General features: G+C 39.7%; 1 protein-coding gene across 3 annotated transcripts in view; it reads left to right on the forward strand.

Annotated features, from left to right (window-relative positions):
• Positions 1 to 13,937, forward strand: part of ARHGEF4 (Rho guanine nucleotide exchange factor 4) — a 209,577-nt gene that overhangs the window by 91,522 nt on the left and 104,118 nt on the right. For all 3 annotated transcript variants that reach the window (XM_008019143.3, XM_073019577.1, XM_037986345.2), the window contains one exon: positions 13,426 to 13,552. In XM_008019143.3, coding sequence (XP_008017334.3) covers positions 13,426 to 13,552 — 127 coding nt within the window. The remainder of the gene's footprint in view (positions 1 to 13,425; positions 13,553 to 13,937) is intronic.

Below are 13,937 nucleotides of genomic sequence, written 5' to 3' on the forward strand. Positions count from 1 at the left end.
GGTTCCATATGAACTTTAAAGCAGTTTTTTCCAATTCTGTGAAGAAACTCATTGGTAGCTTGATGGGGATGGCATTGAATCTATAAATTACTTTGGGCAGTATGACCATTTTCACAATATTGATTCTTCCTATCCATGAGCATGGTATGTTCTTCCATTTGTTTGTGTCGTCTTTTATTTCACTGAGCAGTGGTTTGTAGTTCTCCTTGAAGAGGTCCTTTACATCCCTTGGAAGTTGAATTCCTAGGTATTTTATTCTCTTTGAAGCAATTGTGAATGGAAGTTCATTCATGATTTGACTCTCTGTTTGTCTGTTACTGGTGTATAAGAATGCTTGTGATTTTTGCACATTGATTTTGTATCCTGAGACTTTGCTGAAGTTGCTTATTGGCTTAAGGAGATTTTGGGCTGAGATGATGGGGTTTTCTAAATATACAATCATGTCATCTGCAAACAGGGACAATTTGACTTCTTCTTTTCCTAACTGAATCCCCTTGATTTCTTTCTCTTGCCTGATTGCCCTAGCCAGAACTTCCAACACTATGTTGAATAGGAGTGGTGAGAGAAGGCATCCCTGTCTTGTGCCAGTTTTCAAAGGGAATGCTTCCAGTTTTTGCCCATTCAGTATGATATTGGCTGTGGGTTTGTCATAAATAGCTCTTATTATTTTGAGATATGTTCCATCAATACTGAATTTATTGAGCGTTTTTAGCATGAAGGGCTGTTGAATTTTGTCAAAGGCCTTTTCTGCATCTATTGAGATAATCATGTGGTTTTTGTCTTTGGTTCTGTTTATATGTTGGATTACGTTTATTGATTTGCATATGTTGAACCAGCCTTGCGCCCACTTGATCATGGTGGATAAGCTTTTTGATGTGCTGGTGGATTCGGCTTGCCAGTATTTTATTGGGAATTTTTGCATCGATGTTCATCAAGGATATTGGTCTAAAATTCTCTTTTTTTGTTGTCTCTGCCAGGCTTTGGTATCAGGATGATGTTGGCCTCATAAAATGAGTTAGGGAGGATTCGCTCTTTTTCTATTGATTGGAATAGTTTCAGAAGGAATGGTACCAGTTCTGCCTTGTACTTCTGGTAGAATTCAGCTGTGAATCCTTCTGGTCCTGGACGTTTTTTGGTTGGTAGGCTATTAATTATTGCTTCAATTTCAGAGCCTGCTATTGGTCTATTCAGGGATTCAACTTCTTCCTGGTTTAGTCTTGGGAGAGTGTAAGTGTCCAGGAAATTATCCATTTCTTCTAGATTTTCTAGTTTATTTGCGTGGAGGTGTTTATAGTATTCTCTGATGGTAGTTTGTATTTCTGTGGGGTTGGTGGTGATGTCCCCTTTATCATTTTTTATTGCATCTATTTGATTCTTCTCTCTTTTCTTTATTAGTCTTGCTAGCGGTCTGTCAATTTTGTTGATCTTTTCAAAAAACCAACTCCTGGATTCATTGATTTTTTGGAGGGTTTTTTGTGTCTCTATCTCCTTCAGTTCTGCTCTGATCTTAGTTATTTCTTGCCTTCTGCTAGCTTTTGAATGTATTTGCTCTTGCTTCTCTAGTTCTTTTAATTGTGATATTAGAGTGTCAATTTTAGATCTTTCTAGCTTTCTCTTGTGGGCATTTAGTGCTATAAATTTCCCTCTACACACTGCTTTAAATGTGTCCCAGAGATTCGGGTATGTTGTGTCTTTGTTCTCATTGGTTTCAAAGAACATCTTTATTTCTGCCTTCGTTTCGTTATGTACTCAGTAGTCATTCATGAGCAGGTTGTTCAGTTTCCATGTAGTTGAGCGGTTTTGATTGAGTTTCTTAGTCCTGAGTTCTAGTTTGATTGCACTGTGGTCTGAGAGACAGTTTGTTATAATTTCTGTTCTTGTACATTTGCTGAGGAGTGCTTTATTTCCAAGTATGTGGTCAATTTTGGAATAAGTGTGATGTGGTGCTGAGAAGAATATATATTCTGTTGATTTGGGGTGGAGTGTTCTGTAGATGTCTATTAGGTCCGCTTGGTGCAGAGATGAGTTCAACTCCTGGATATCCTTGTTAACTTTCTGTCTCGTTGATCTGTCTAATGTTGACAGTGGGGTGTTGAAGTCTCCCATTATTATTGTATGGGAGTCTAAGTCTCTTTGTAAGAGAAATTCTTTTTTAATGTAGGCTTTTACAACTAGAAAGTTCCCTCTCAGCATAGCCTTCACTGCATCCATAAGTTTTGATAGGTTGTGTTTTTGTTTTCATTCATCTCACAGTATTTTCTAATTTTGTGATTTCTTCTTTTCTTTTCTGTGAAATCTTTTTTTTTTTTTTTTTTTTTTTTGAGACGGAGTCTCGCTCTGTTGCCCAGGCTGGAGTGCAGTGGCGCAATCTCGGCTCACTGCAAGCTCCGCCTCCTGGGTTCACGCCATTCTCCTGCCTCAGCCTCCCGAGTAGCTGGGACTACAGGCGCCCGCCACTGCGAGACGGAGTCTTGCTCTGTCGCCCGGGCTGGAGTGCAGTGGCCGGATCTCAGCTCACTGCAAGCTCCGCCTCCCGGGTTTACGCCATTCTCCTGCCTCAGCCTCCCGAGTAGCGAGGACTACAGGCGCTGCCACCTCGCCCGGCTAGTTTTTTTTGTGTGTGTTTTTAGTAGAGACGGGGTTTCACCGTGTTAGCCAGGATGGTCTCGATCTCCTGACCTCGTGATCCGCCCGTCTCGGCCTCCCAAAGTGCTGGGATTCCAGGCTTGAGCCACCGCGCCCGGCCATTTCTGTGAAATCTTATGATTTCTTCTTTGGCTCACTGGCTGTTTAATATTGTATTAATTTCCACATATTTGTGAATTTTCCAGTTCTGCTATTGATGTCTAGTTTCATTACATTGCAGTCAGAAAAGATACTTTGTATGAATTCAGTCTTTTAAAATTTACTGGCCAGGCACGGTGGCTCATGCTCGTAATTCCAGCACTTTGGGAGGCTGAGGCAGGCAGATCACTTGAAGTCAGGAGTTTGAGACCAGGCTGACCAACCTGGTGAAACCCTGTCTCTACTAAAAACACAAAATTAGCTGGGTGTGGTGGTGCGTGCCTATAATCCCAGCTACTCAGGAGGCTAAGGCAGGAGAATTGCTTGAGCCTGGGAGGCAGAGGTTGCAGTGAGCCAAGATCATGCCATTGCACTCCAGCCTGGGCAACAAGAGTGAAACTCCATCTCAAAAAAAAAAAAAAAAAAAAAAAAAATTATTTACTGAAATTTGTTTTCTGGTCTCACTTATGGTCTCTTCTGGAGAATGTTCCATGTGTACTTGAGAAGCATGTGTATTCTGTTGTGGTTTGGTTTAGTGTCCTGTATGTGTCTGTTAGTTTTAATTGGTTTATAGTATTGTTCAAGACCTCTATTTCCTCATTGGCCCTATGTCCATTTATTATTGAAAGGGTGTTGAAGTCTCCAACTATTATTGCAGAACTGTCTCTTTGTCACGTGATTTCTGTCGATTTTTGTTGCTCAGTTGGTAGGTACCTATGTTTGTAATTGTTATATCTTCTTGATGAACTGACTTTTTAATCAATCTATAATGTATTTCTTTGTTTTTACAGCAGTTTGCAACTTAAAATCTATTTTCTCTGGTGCTGGTATAGACACTCCCGCTCTCTTTTGGTTATTATTTGCCTGGGATAATTTTTCCATTCAGTTTTGAAGTACGGTTTTCCCAGATACAGAATTCTTGCTGAACATTTTTTTTCTTTCCCTCTTTTATATGTGTCGTCTCACTGCCTCCGGCCTTCTTGGTTTCTGAGGAGAAATCAGCTGTTAATCTTATTCAGAATCCCTGGTACATGGTGAATTACTTCTCTATTGTTGATTTCAAGATTCGCTTTTTGTCTTTGGTTTTCAGCTATTTTATTCCAATGTGTGTCAGTGTGAGTCTTTATGTTTATCCACCATTGAGTTCACTGAGCTTCTTGGATGTGTAGATTCATGTACTTTATCAAATTTAGGAATTTTCAGCAATTATTTCTTCAAAAAGTCTTTCTAATTTTTTTCTTTCTTTCTTTCTTTCTTTTTTTTTTTTTTTTTTTTTGAGATGGAGTTTCGCTCTTGTTGCCCAGGCTGGAGTGCAGTGGTGCCATCTTGGCTCACCACAACCTCCACTTCCTAAGTTCAAGCGATTATCCTGTCTCAGCCTCCCAAGTAGCTGGGATTACAGGCATGCGCCACCAGGCCCGGCTAATATTTTTTCTATTTTTTAGTAGAGATGGGGCTCCTCCATGTTGGTGAGCCTGGTCTCAAACTTCTGACCTCAGGTGATCTGCCCTGCTTCACCTCCCAAAGTGCTGGGATTACAGGTGTGAGCCACTGCATCTGGTCTTTCTCTCTTTCTTTTGAGATTCCATTATGGGTATGTTGGTGTGCTTGATGGTGCCCTAGGTTCTATTAATTTTCTTCATGCTTCTTTCCTTCATATTGGAAAATCTCAGTTGGTCATCCAATCTCAATTGGCCATCCACAGAAAAAAAGAATCCACTGATTCTTTTTTCTGCCTACTGAGACATATTGTAACATTGAATTTTAGTTATTGTACTTTTCAACTCCAGAACTTTTACCTGTTTTTTTAATACTTTCTCTTTATTGGTATTCCATCTGATGAGACATCATTCTTTTGGTTCCTTTAGTGGTTTTGGTTTCACTTAGCTCTTTAAGCATATTTAAAACAGTTGATTAGAGTCTTTGTTTAGTAAGACCCTGTGCTTTCTTAGGGGCGGTTTTTGTTCATTTCTTTTCTTTCTGTGAGTGGGCCATACTTTCTTTTTTTTTTTTTTTTGGAGACGAAGTCTCGCTGTGTCGCCCAGGCTGGAGTGGAGGAGCACAATCTCAGCTTACTGCAAGCTTCACCCCCTGGGTTCACACTATTCTCCTGCCTCAGCCTCCCAAGTAACTGGGACTATTGGTGCCCGCCACCATGCCCGGCTAATTTTTTGTATTTTTAGTAGAGACGGGGTTTCACCATGTTAGCCAGGATGGTCTCAATCTCCTGACCTCGTGATCCACCTGCCTCAGCCTCCCAAAGTGCTGGGATTACAGGTGTGAGCCACTGCACCTGGCCACTTTCTTGTTTCTTTGTATCATAATTTTTTGTTGAAAACTGGGCATCTTGATTATTATAATGTGGCAGCACAGTGGCTGCATGTATGTTGCTGACAGTATTCCATGTTCCATGGCCTGGAAGTACAGTGACTTGTTTAATCATTCACCTGTTGGAGGACATCTAGATGGTTTCCAGGTTTAGGCTATTATAAATAATATGTTTAATAACATATGTTTTCTTTTCTCTAGGGTAAATACCCAAGAGTACAATTGTTGGGCCATATGATAGTTGTCTGTTTAGTTTTATCAGAATCTGCCACATTATTTTCCAGAGGGCTGTACCATTTTACCTTCCCACCAGTAATGTTTGCATGATCCAGTTTCTCAGCACTCTTATCAGCATATTTATTTTTTTGCTATTTTTAAATTTTTACCATAATAGCAATAGCGGTGTAGTGATAACTCATTTTGGAAATGGTTGGGTTCTAAGGGGCAATAATGTAGAAAATATTTTCACGTGCATATTTGCCATTGGTACAACAGTTTAGGTGAACTACTTTTTCTATTCTTGTATCCATTTTCTAACTGGATAGCCTTTTCCTTTTCTCTGCCCAAACAATTGAGAGGTAAGGCATTTTTTTTAATGTTGATCTTTGAGAGACAGAATGTATATGTGTCTGTGTATTATATATATTCATATTCCAGATATTAGTCCTTTGTTGAGTATGCGGTTTACAAACATTATCACCCAGTCTGTAGCTTGTTTTTTCATCTTCTTACCAGGGTCTTCACAGAACAAAATTTTAAATGTCGTTGAAGTCTAGTTAATCAATTTTTTCCATTTATGGATGTGCTTTTGGCGTCATGTCTAAAAACTCTTTAGTGACCCCTAAGTCTTAAAGATTTTCTTGTTTTTTCAAAAGTTTTATCATTGTACTTTTCACATTTAAGTTTGTGATTAATTTCCAGTTACTTTTTTTGACTTTTTTTTAGGCTCAGGGGTACATGTGCAGGTTTGTTATATGGGCAAATTGCGTGTTATAAGGGTTTGGTGTACAGATTATTTTGTCACCCAGGTAATAAGTATAATACTGGATGGGTAGTTTTTCAGTCCTCACCCTCCTCCTGCCCTCCACCCTCAGGGAGGCCCCAGAATCTGTTGTTGTCTTCTTTGTGTCCATATGTACTCAATCTTTAGCTCCTACTTGTGACAACATGTGGTATTTGGTTGTCTGTTCCTGTGTCAGTTTCCCTAGCATAAAGGCCTCCAGTGGCAACCATGTTGCTGTAAAAGGGAATGATCTCATTCTTTCTTATGGTTGTGTAAGTTGTGGGATTTAGGTGAAGTTTCTTTTCTTTCTTTCTTTTCTTTTTTTTTTTTCCTGCCTGTGGATACTGTTGGACCACTTGTTGAAAAGAGTTATTATTCCTCATTGAATTACTTTTGCACCTTTGCCAAAAACCAGTTGGATATACTTATGCCTGTTTCTAGGCTCTCTGTTTGGTACTGTTGACACGTTTGTCTATGCGTCCACCAGTGCCACACTGTCTTCATCTTCATAGCTATGTACTGAGCATTCGTGTTGATTAGATGGAGTCCTTCCACTGTATTTCTTTTTTTCAACATTGTTTTACCCGTTCCATGGCTACCTCCTTCCAATAGTAAATATTAAAATAAGTTTGTCTTGTCTATAAATGCTTTGCTGAGAATCTTGATGAGACTGCAGAAAACTTATAATTTATGGAAAACTGTCATCTTTATTATGTTTTGTCTCCCAACACAAGAATACAGGTATATCTTTTCATTTATTTAGGTTTTCTTTATCTTCTTTTGTCAGAATTTTGTAATTTTCTGCATGTGGATCCTATGCATTTTTTAAATGTGTACTTTTGTATTTAATTTTCCTAGGAACTACTACAAATACTGTGTTTTAAATTTCATTTTCCACAAGTTTATTTTTAGTATATGTGTTGATACTGTATCCTGTGACTCTGCTGAATTCATTTGCTAGTTCAAAGGTAGTTGTTTTTTATAAATTATTTGAAACTCTCTCTGTAAGCAACCATATCACCTGAAAATGGGGCGGGGAGTTATTTCTTCCTTTCTAGTGTATATTCTTTTGATTTTTCTTCCAGCCTCTGCCTACTGCCCAATTCCAAAGTCCCTTCCAAATTTGTAGGTGTTTGTTGTAGCTGTATCCCACTTCCAGGTACTAAGGTTTGTGTAGTGATTATACAACAATACAGGTGCTACAGTGATATCAACAAAATACTGTTAACAGAGAGGAGGAGGTGGGTAATTCTGTGTAGATGGAACATTAGGAAAGACTTTGCATAAAATGAGACACTTTCCTAAGAATGGATAACGTTTCAGCAGGGAAACGTAGTTCAAATAGAGGGGATAGCAACATCACTGCAAGCTCTGCCTCCCGGGTTCACACCATTCTCCTGCCTCAGCCTCCCAAGTAGCTGGGACTACAGGTGCTGTCACCACGCCTGGCTAATTTTTTGTATTTTTAGTAGAGACAGGAGTTCATCGTGTTAGCCAGGATGGTCTCAATCTCCTGACTTTGTATGGTAGTATGCAAATTCATAGAGTATCAGGGAAGTAGCGAGCAGGTGCCTGGTGGTAGAGAGATGGATGGCAAGAGTTGTTACAGTAGTCAGAAAATAATATTTGAAGAACTCTGGGCTCCCTGCCAATAGACCTTGACTTTATAAGCAGCAGGCAGCCTTTTTAACATAAAATGGCATGATAAATTTTTAACATGGTTTTTAACATAAAAATGGCATGATAAATTTTTAACATGGTTTTTAACATAAAAATGGCATGACAAATTTTCTGTAGAACAAGAAGGAAAGACTTAGAGAATGTTTAAGTAACACCTATGAGAAGTGACCTGAGAAAACATTTTGTCAAAAGGCATTCAGTTGGCCCTTAAACCATGCAGGGGTTAGGGGTACCAACCACCCACACAGTCGAAAATCCATTTATAAATTTTTTTTTTTTTTTTGAGATGGAGTCTTGCTCTGTTCCCCAGGCTGGAGTGCAGTGGCATGATCTCAGCTCACTGCAACCCCCACCTCCTGGGTTCAAGCAATTCTCCTGCCTCAGCCCCCCTAGTAGCTGGGATTACAGGTGCATGCCACCACCCCTGGCTAATTTTTGTATTCTTAGTAGAGACAGGATTTCACCATGTTCACCAGGCTGGTCTCAAACTCCTGAGCTCAGGTGATCCGCCTGCCTCGGCCTCCCAAAGTTCTGGGATTATAGGTGTGAGCCACCGTACTTAGCGTCATGTATAATTTTTGTCTCCTGAAAAACTTAACTATCAATAGCCTACTGTTGACCAGAAGCCTTGTTAATAGCATAAACAGTCTAACTTATTTTGTATGTTGTAAGATATTATAAGTAGTATCTATAGTATTGTTGCAATAAAGTAAACTAGAGAAAGAGAACATGTTAAGAAAATCAGAGGGAAGAGAAACTATATTTACTATTTGTTCACTGGAAGTGGATTGTGATAAAGGTCTTCATCCTCATCATCTTCACATTCCATAGGCTAAGGAGGAGGAAGGAGAGAAGCAGCTGGTCTTGTTGTCTCAGAAGTGGCAGAGGTGGAAGAAAATCCATACATAAGTAAACTCATGCAGTTCAAACCCATGTGGTGTAAGAGTCAACTCTAGTCACAAGCTTAAGTGGCTATTAAAAAAAATAAAATGTGATGTGACCTGCATGAATACATGTACAGGGTCCAGTTTCCCTTTAACCGGGATTGAAGTAGATTCTGAGAGAATTCCAAGCCTAAGATTCTTTGACTGTAAAAGGTTTGGAGGCCTAGAGATAATTTCTGATAGTTTAATAGAAAATAGAGATTATATACTAGTTGAGCATATTTGACTAGTTGAGTCAAATATGGTTTGGTAGTTTCTCTTGTTTTTTTTTTTTTTTTTCAGGCAGAGTCTAGCTCTGTCGCCCAGGCTGGAGTGCAGTGGCATGATACCGGCTGACTGCAAGCTCTGCTTCCCGGGTTCACACCATTCTCCTGCATCAGCCTCCCGACTAGCTGGGACTACAAGAGCCCACCACCAAGCCCAGTTAATTTTTTGTATTTTTAGTAGAGACAGGTTTCACCGTGTTAGCCAGGATGGTCTCCATCTCCTGACCTCGTGATCCACCCGCCTCAGCTTCCCAAAGTGCTGGGATTACAGGCATGAGCCACTGCGCCCAGCCGGTTTGGTAGTTTCTACTAGTTTCAACTACTCAGATATACATAAGCCATATTTTTGTGTAAACACAAAAAGATAAACTGCAGGTATAATTCTGAAAAAAGTATGAAAAGAAGCAAGTAATAATATGGTGTAACATGCAAGGGTTACAACCGCAGGAATAATAGCACATATATTGAGTGAATAAGAGCACTAGGTCACTGTTCTCAAAGCAATCACTGGACTACAGTGGACTTTTAATTTTGGAAGTGTGTTAATTTCTAAATAGACTAGGATTTCCTTTATAAGAAAAGTAATAGAGTTACCTTTCTATTACTGATTTATAGTTTAATTCCATTGTGATCAGAGAAACATACTTTGTATGATTTCATACTTTCAAACTTTTTTTTATTATTTCATTATTATGATTATCACCAAGGATATAGCCTCTCTTGGTGAATGTTCCATGTGCACTTGAAAATAATGGGTATTGTGCTATTGTTGGATGGATAGTCTACAAACGTCAGTTACTTCCAGTTGGTTGATGGTGTTGCCCACTTTGTCTGTTATCTTGTTTTTCTCTATTTGTTCTATTGATTACTGTGATAAAAGTGTTGAAGTTTCCAGTCAGCAATAGATCATTGTGAGTTTTCCACTTCTCCTTTAAATTAAATTAAAATTTTGCTTCATATATTTTGAATGTCTGTGGTTAGATGCAGGGACATCTAGGATTATATGTCTTCTTGGTGGATTCACTCTTATTTTGTTATGTTCTTCTGTGTCCCTGGTAATTTTCCTTGCTCTGAAATTGGTTTTGTCTGATATTACTAGAGCCATTCACATTTTCTTTTTGATTAGTATTTGTGTGTCATGGTTTTACACCCTTTTAATTTCTACCTGCTTTTATCATTATTTTGAAAGTCGTTTTCTTGTAGACAGCATACTATTAGTTGTTGTTTTTCCCTTAATTATTTTAATATTTGTTTTTCTCATTATGTGCTTTGAGTATTCAAACTTAATAAACTTACTGATGTGTTTGGATTTAGGTTTACCATGTTATCATTCATTTTCCATTCTCTGATTTTCATTGCTGTGTTTCCTTTTGGATTATTTAGGTATTTTTTTAGTTTTCCGTTTCAACTTACTGAGCTTTTAACTATATTTCTTTGTATAGTTTTTTTAGTAATTCTAGGAATTAATATACATCCTTAACATTTCCATCTTGTTAGAATTAGTATTTTCCCACTTTGAGTGGAAGGAACGTAGACATCTTCCATCCCATAGGTTCCTTTAACCTCCTCCTTTATGTTGTTATCATGTATATTATATCTGCATACATTGAAAACCTCATTAGATAATACTATAATTTTGTGTTTAACTGTCAAATATTTTTTAAAACTTAAGAGGAGAAAAATAGTGTGTTATATTTACCCAGCTGCTGCTTTTTTTTTTTTTGAGACAGAGTCTCGCTCTGTCACCCCAGGCTGGAGTGCAGTGGCTGGATCTCAGCTCACTGCAAGTTCCACCTCCCGTTACCCAGCTTCTTTTTATTTCTGTTGCTCTTCCTTCATTTCTGAAGTTCAAAGTTTCCCTCTGGTATCATTTTCCTTTTGTGTAAAGATCTTCCTTTAACATTTCTTTAGAACAGGTATACTGGCTATGACTTCTCTTGGTTTTTCTCCATGTGATAATGTTCTCACTTTATCTTCAGTCCTGAATATACTTTTGCTGGATATAGATTTTTGGGTTGACAGTGATTTAGCACTTTACAAATATTTTTCCACCTCTTTCTGGCCTCCTTGAAAAATCCGCATGTGAATGAATATTCCCCTATGCATGATCTGTTGTGGTTTCTAGCTGCTTTAAGGTTTGTTCATTGTCTCTAATTTTCAGCAGTTGATGATGTCTCTGGGCATTGATTTCCTTGGATTTTTCAGCTTGCAGTTTGCTGAGCTCTTGGGTCTGTAAGTTAATGTTTTGAATCATATTTGGGATGCTTTCAGAAATTATTCTTGATATTGTTCTGCACTCCACTCTCTCCTCCTTCTGGAACTCTGACGACAGAGTGTTAGACCTTTGCTGTTGTCACACAGGTCCCTGAAGTTCTATTGGGGATTTTTTTCCCCCAACCTTTTCTCTCTGTTCTCCAACTGGATAATTTCTGTTGAGCTATTTACATGCTTACTGATTCTTTCCTTTTTCATCTCATTTTATAATTGCACTCTGCCCCTGGATTTTATTTTAGTTATTCTATTTTTCAGTACTAACATCTCCATTTTATTCTTTTATCTATTTATCTGCTATTATTTTTCATTCATGTCAAAAGTGTTCACCCTTACTTCTTAGAGCATGGTGATGTAAGAGCTGCTTTAAAGTCTTTTTCTGATAATTCCAACAACTGTGTCATGTTGGTGTTGCCATTGTTGACTATCTTTTCCCTTAAAAGTTATTGAGATTTCATAGTTCTTTGTGTGTCAGGTAATTTTGGATTGTATCCTGGGCATCTTAAAGATTATGTTATGAGACTCTGGGCCTTGTTTAGTTCCTATGGAGAATAATGATTATTAAATTTGTTAAGCAGTTGACCCAGTTAAGTTCAGGCTGCAAGTTCTTACTGGTCTTCAGGGGCGGTTTCTTATGTCAGTTCAGGTTTTACGATGTTTGCATTTGGATAATGTGGATCACCCAGTGGCCCCTGTGGGGACTGAAACATGTTCTACCCCATGGTTCAGTTCTCAAAGACTCGTATATGCTGTTTGGGGTCAGATCCATTCGTACAGCTTGGGGTTAAGTCTGGGAGGTCATCCACAACATTATGGGATCTTCTTCTTGCGACCCTTCTTCTCGGCATTCTCCCAGGCACCTCCTGGTGTCTAGGAACCCTCCATTCCTAGTTTTCTTGATGGAAAGCTGGGGCTTTCATTTTCCCTCTCTGCCATATGAAACCAAGCGGCAACTGTGTCTGCCTCGAAACCAAGTGGCAGGGAGACAGAGATAGAAAAAAAAAAAACAGGGATTCTCTCCCATGCGTTGGTACCACAGTTCCTCTGGCCAGAGAGGATTCCTGTCCCTCAGAATTTTAGATGTCTGCATGACCACCACTGCCATTACCATAATGAGATTGCCTAGGGGAATAGGGTGGGAGAAATCATCACTAAAATACACATCCCTCAGCCCTCATGCCCTTAAGGACCCTTTTCCCTCTCTTCAGATCTGAGAGGGCTTCTTTTGGAGTCCTTTATGTCCAGTTTCAAGCTGGTAATTGAGTCAGACCAGGGCACACCACAGGAACAGCAAAAAAGAAACTCACCACAGGATCAGTGTTACTTTGACTTCTGGTTTCCTTCCCGTCTACCTGCTGCTGTTTGCCTCCAGAGTCCTCAGACTACACACTCTCTGGAGCCAGGGTTTTTGGTTGTGTTCAAATGGATGGGGTGAAGCGTGCTACTCCATCTTTATCACTGTTTGTATATTGATGTTTCTGGAAATCACTAAAAGAATTTTCTGAGCACTGTTTGCTTAATAGTATGAGGAATACAAAAGCAAAAAGTAAAGGAACAGGCGTTTATTTGAATACATACCACAATTTTTAAGTTAATACAATAACTTCATAAGGTAGAAAAAAAATCAAGAGGGGCCAGGTTTATCTCTGGACAATGAGATGATACAGAAAAGGCTCACATCCCTGGTCGTCCCAAAGCCACAGCCAACAGTGGGTCCTTTCTGTCTGAAGAGCAGTGTCTGTTTCATAATTAGGAGATGTCACGGATTTCGTGAGTTGTATTTTAATGAAGCATTCCAAAAAGACTATGCCTTAGCTAAAACTAACAGTCATGCTTTTGGGGAAATATCAGGCTGTGTGGCTGACCAGCTCAGGGAGAGTTGGGAGTCTGAAGACCTTCTCCACAATCCTGACTTCACCCATGGAATGCCAGCCTATCCATGTGGCCAGACAGGTTGCCCACTGCAGACTCCAGGTGAAGTTTTTCTTGTGAGTTTTGATGTGAAAGTACCTCCTGGAGCTGTGCATATTTTGGTTGTGTGCTCCGTTCCCAAGGAAAAGTCCTCAGCAATTAGAAAAACTGCAGGGTGGCAGTGACAGCTGTCATTTCTTTTCTTCATTTGCCCTCTGCCTCTTTCCTTCTCTTCCAGTGCTGGAGAAAGACGATCATTACCTCTCCAGAGTCTTTGAATCTCCCTAGAAGAAGCCGTCCACTCTCCCAGAGTGCTCCAACAGGACTGAACAACGTGGGCTGGCCAGAGCACATACCTGGCACTGGTGAGTTACGCGCCTCTCTCTTTTGCTATGTACTCTGGATCGTGGCATGAAGGACAAGAAGTGAGTGCTGTTAGCAGCTGTATCCACTTGCCTGGCAGAAGTAGCTTGATGGTGAGAGAGATAAACAATTGTCCCCTTCCTTCAGTTAGGGAGGAGTGCCTACTATCCAAAGAAAGGGAGTTATTGGCCAGGAACAGTGGCTCATGCCTGTGATCCCAGCACTTTGGGAGGCTGAAGCAGGCGGATCACTTGAGGTCAGGAGCTCAAGACCAGCCTGGGCAACATGGTGAAACCCCATCTCTACTAAAAATACAGGCCAGGTGTGGTGGCTCACACCTATAATCCCAGCACTTTGGGGGCCGAGGGAGGCGGACCATCTGAGGTC

This window comes from Chlorocebus sabaeus, chromosome 10, assembly GCF_047675955.1.
Source record: "Chlorocebus sabaeus isolate Y175 chromosome 10, mChlSab1.0.hap1, whole genome shotgun sequence".
NCBI classification, from domain to species: domain Eukaryota; kingdom Metazoa; phylum Chordata; class Mammalia; order Primates; family Cercopithecidae; genus Chlorocebus; species Chlorocebus sabaeus.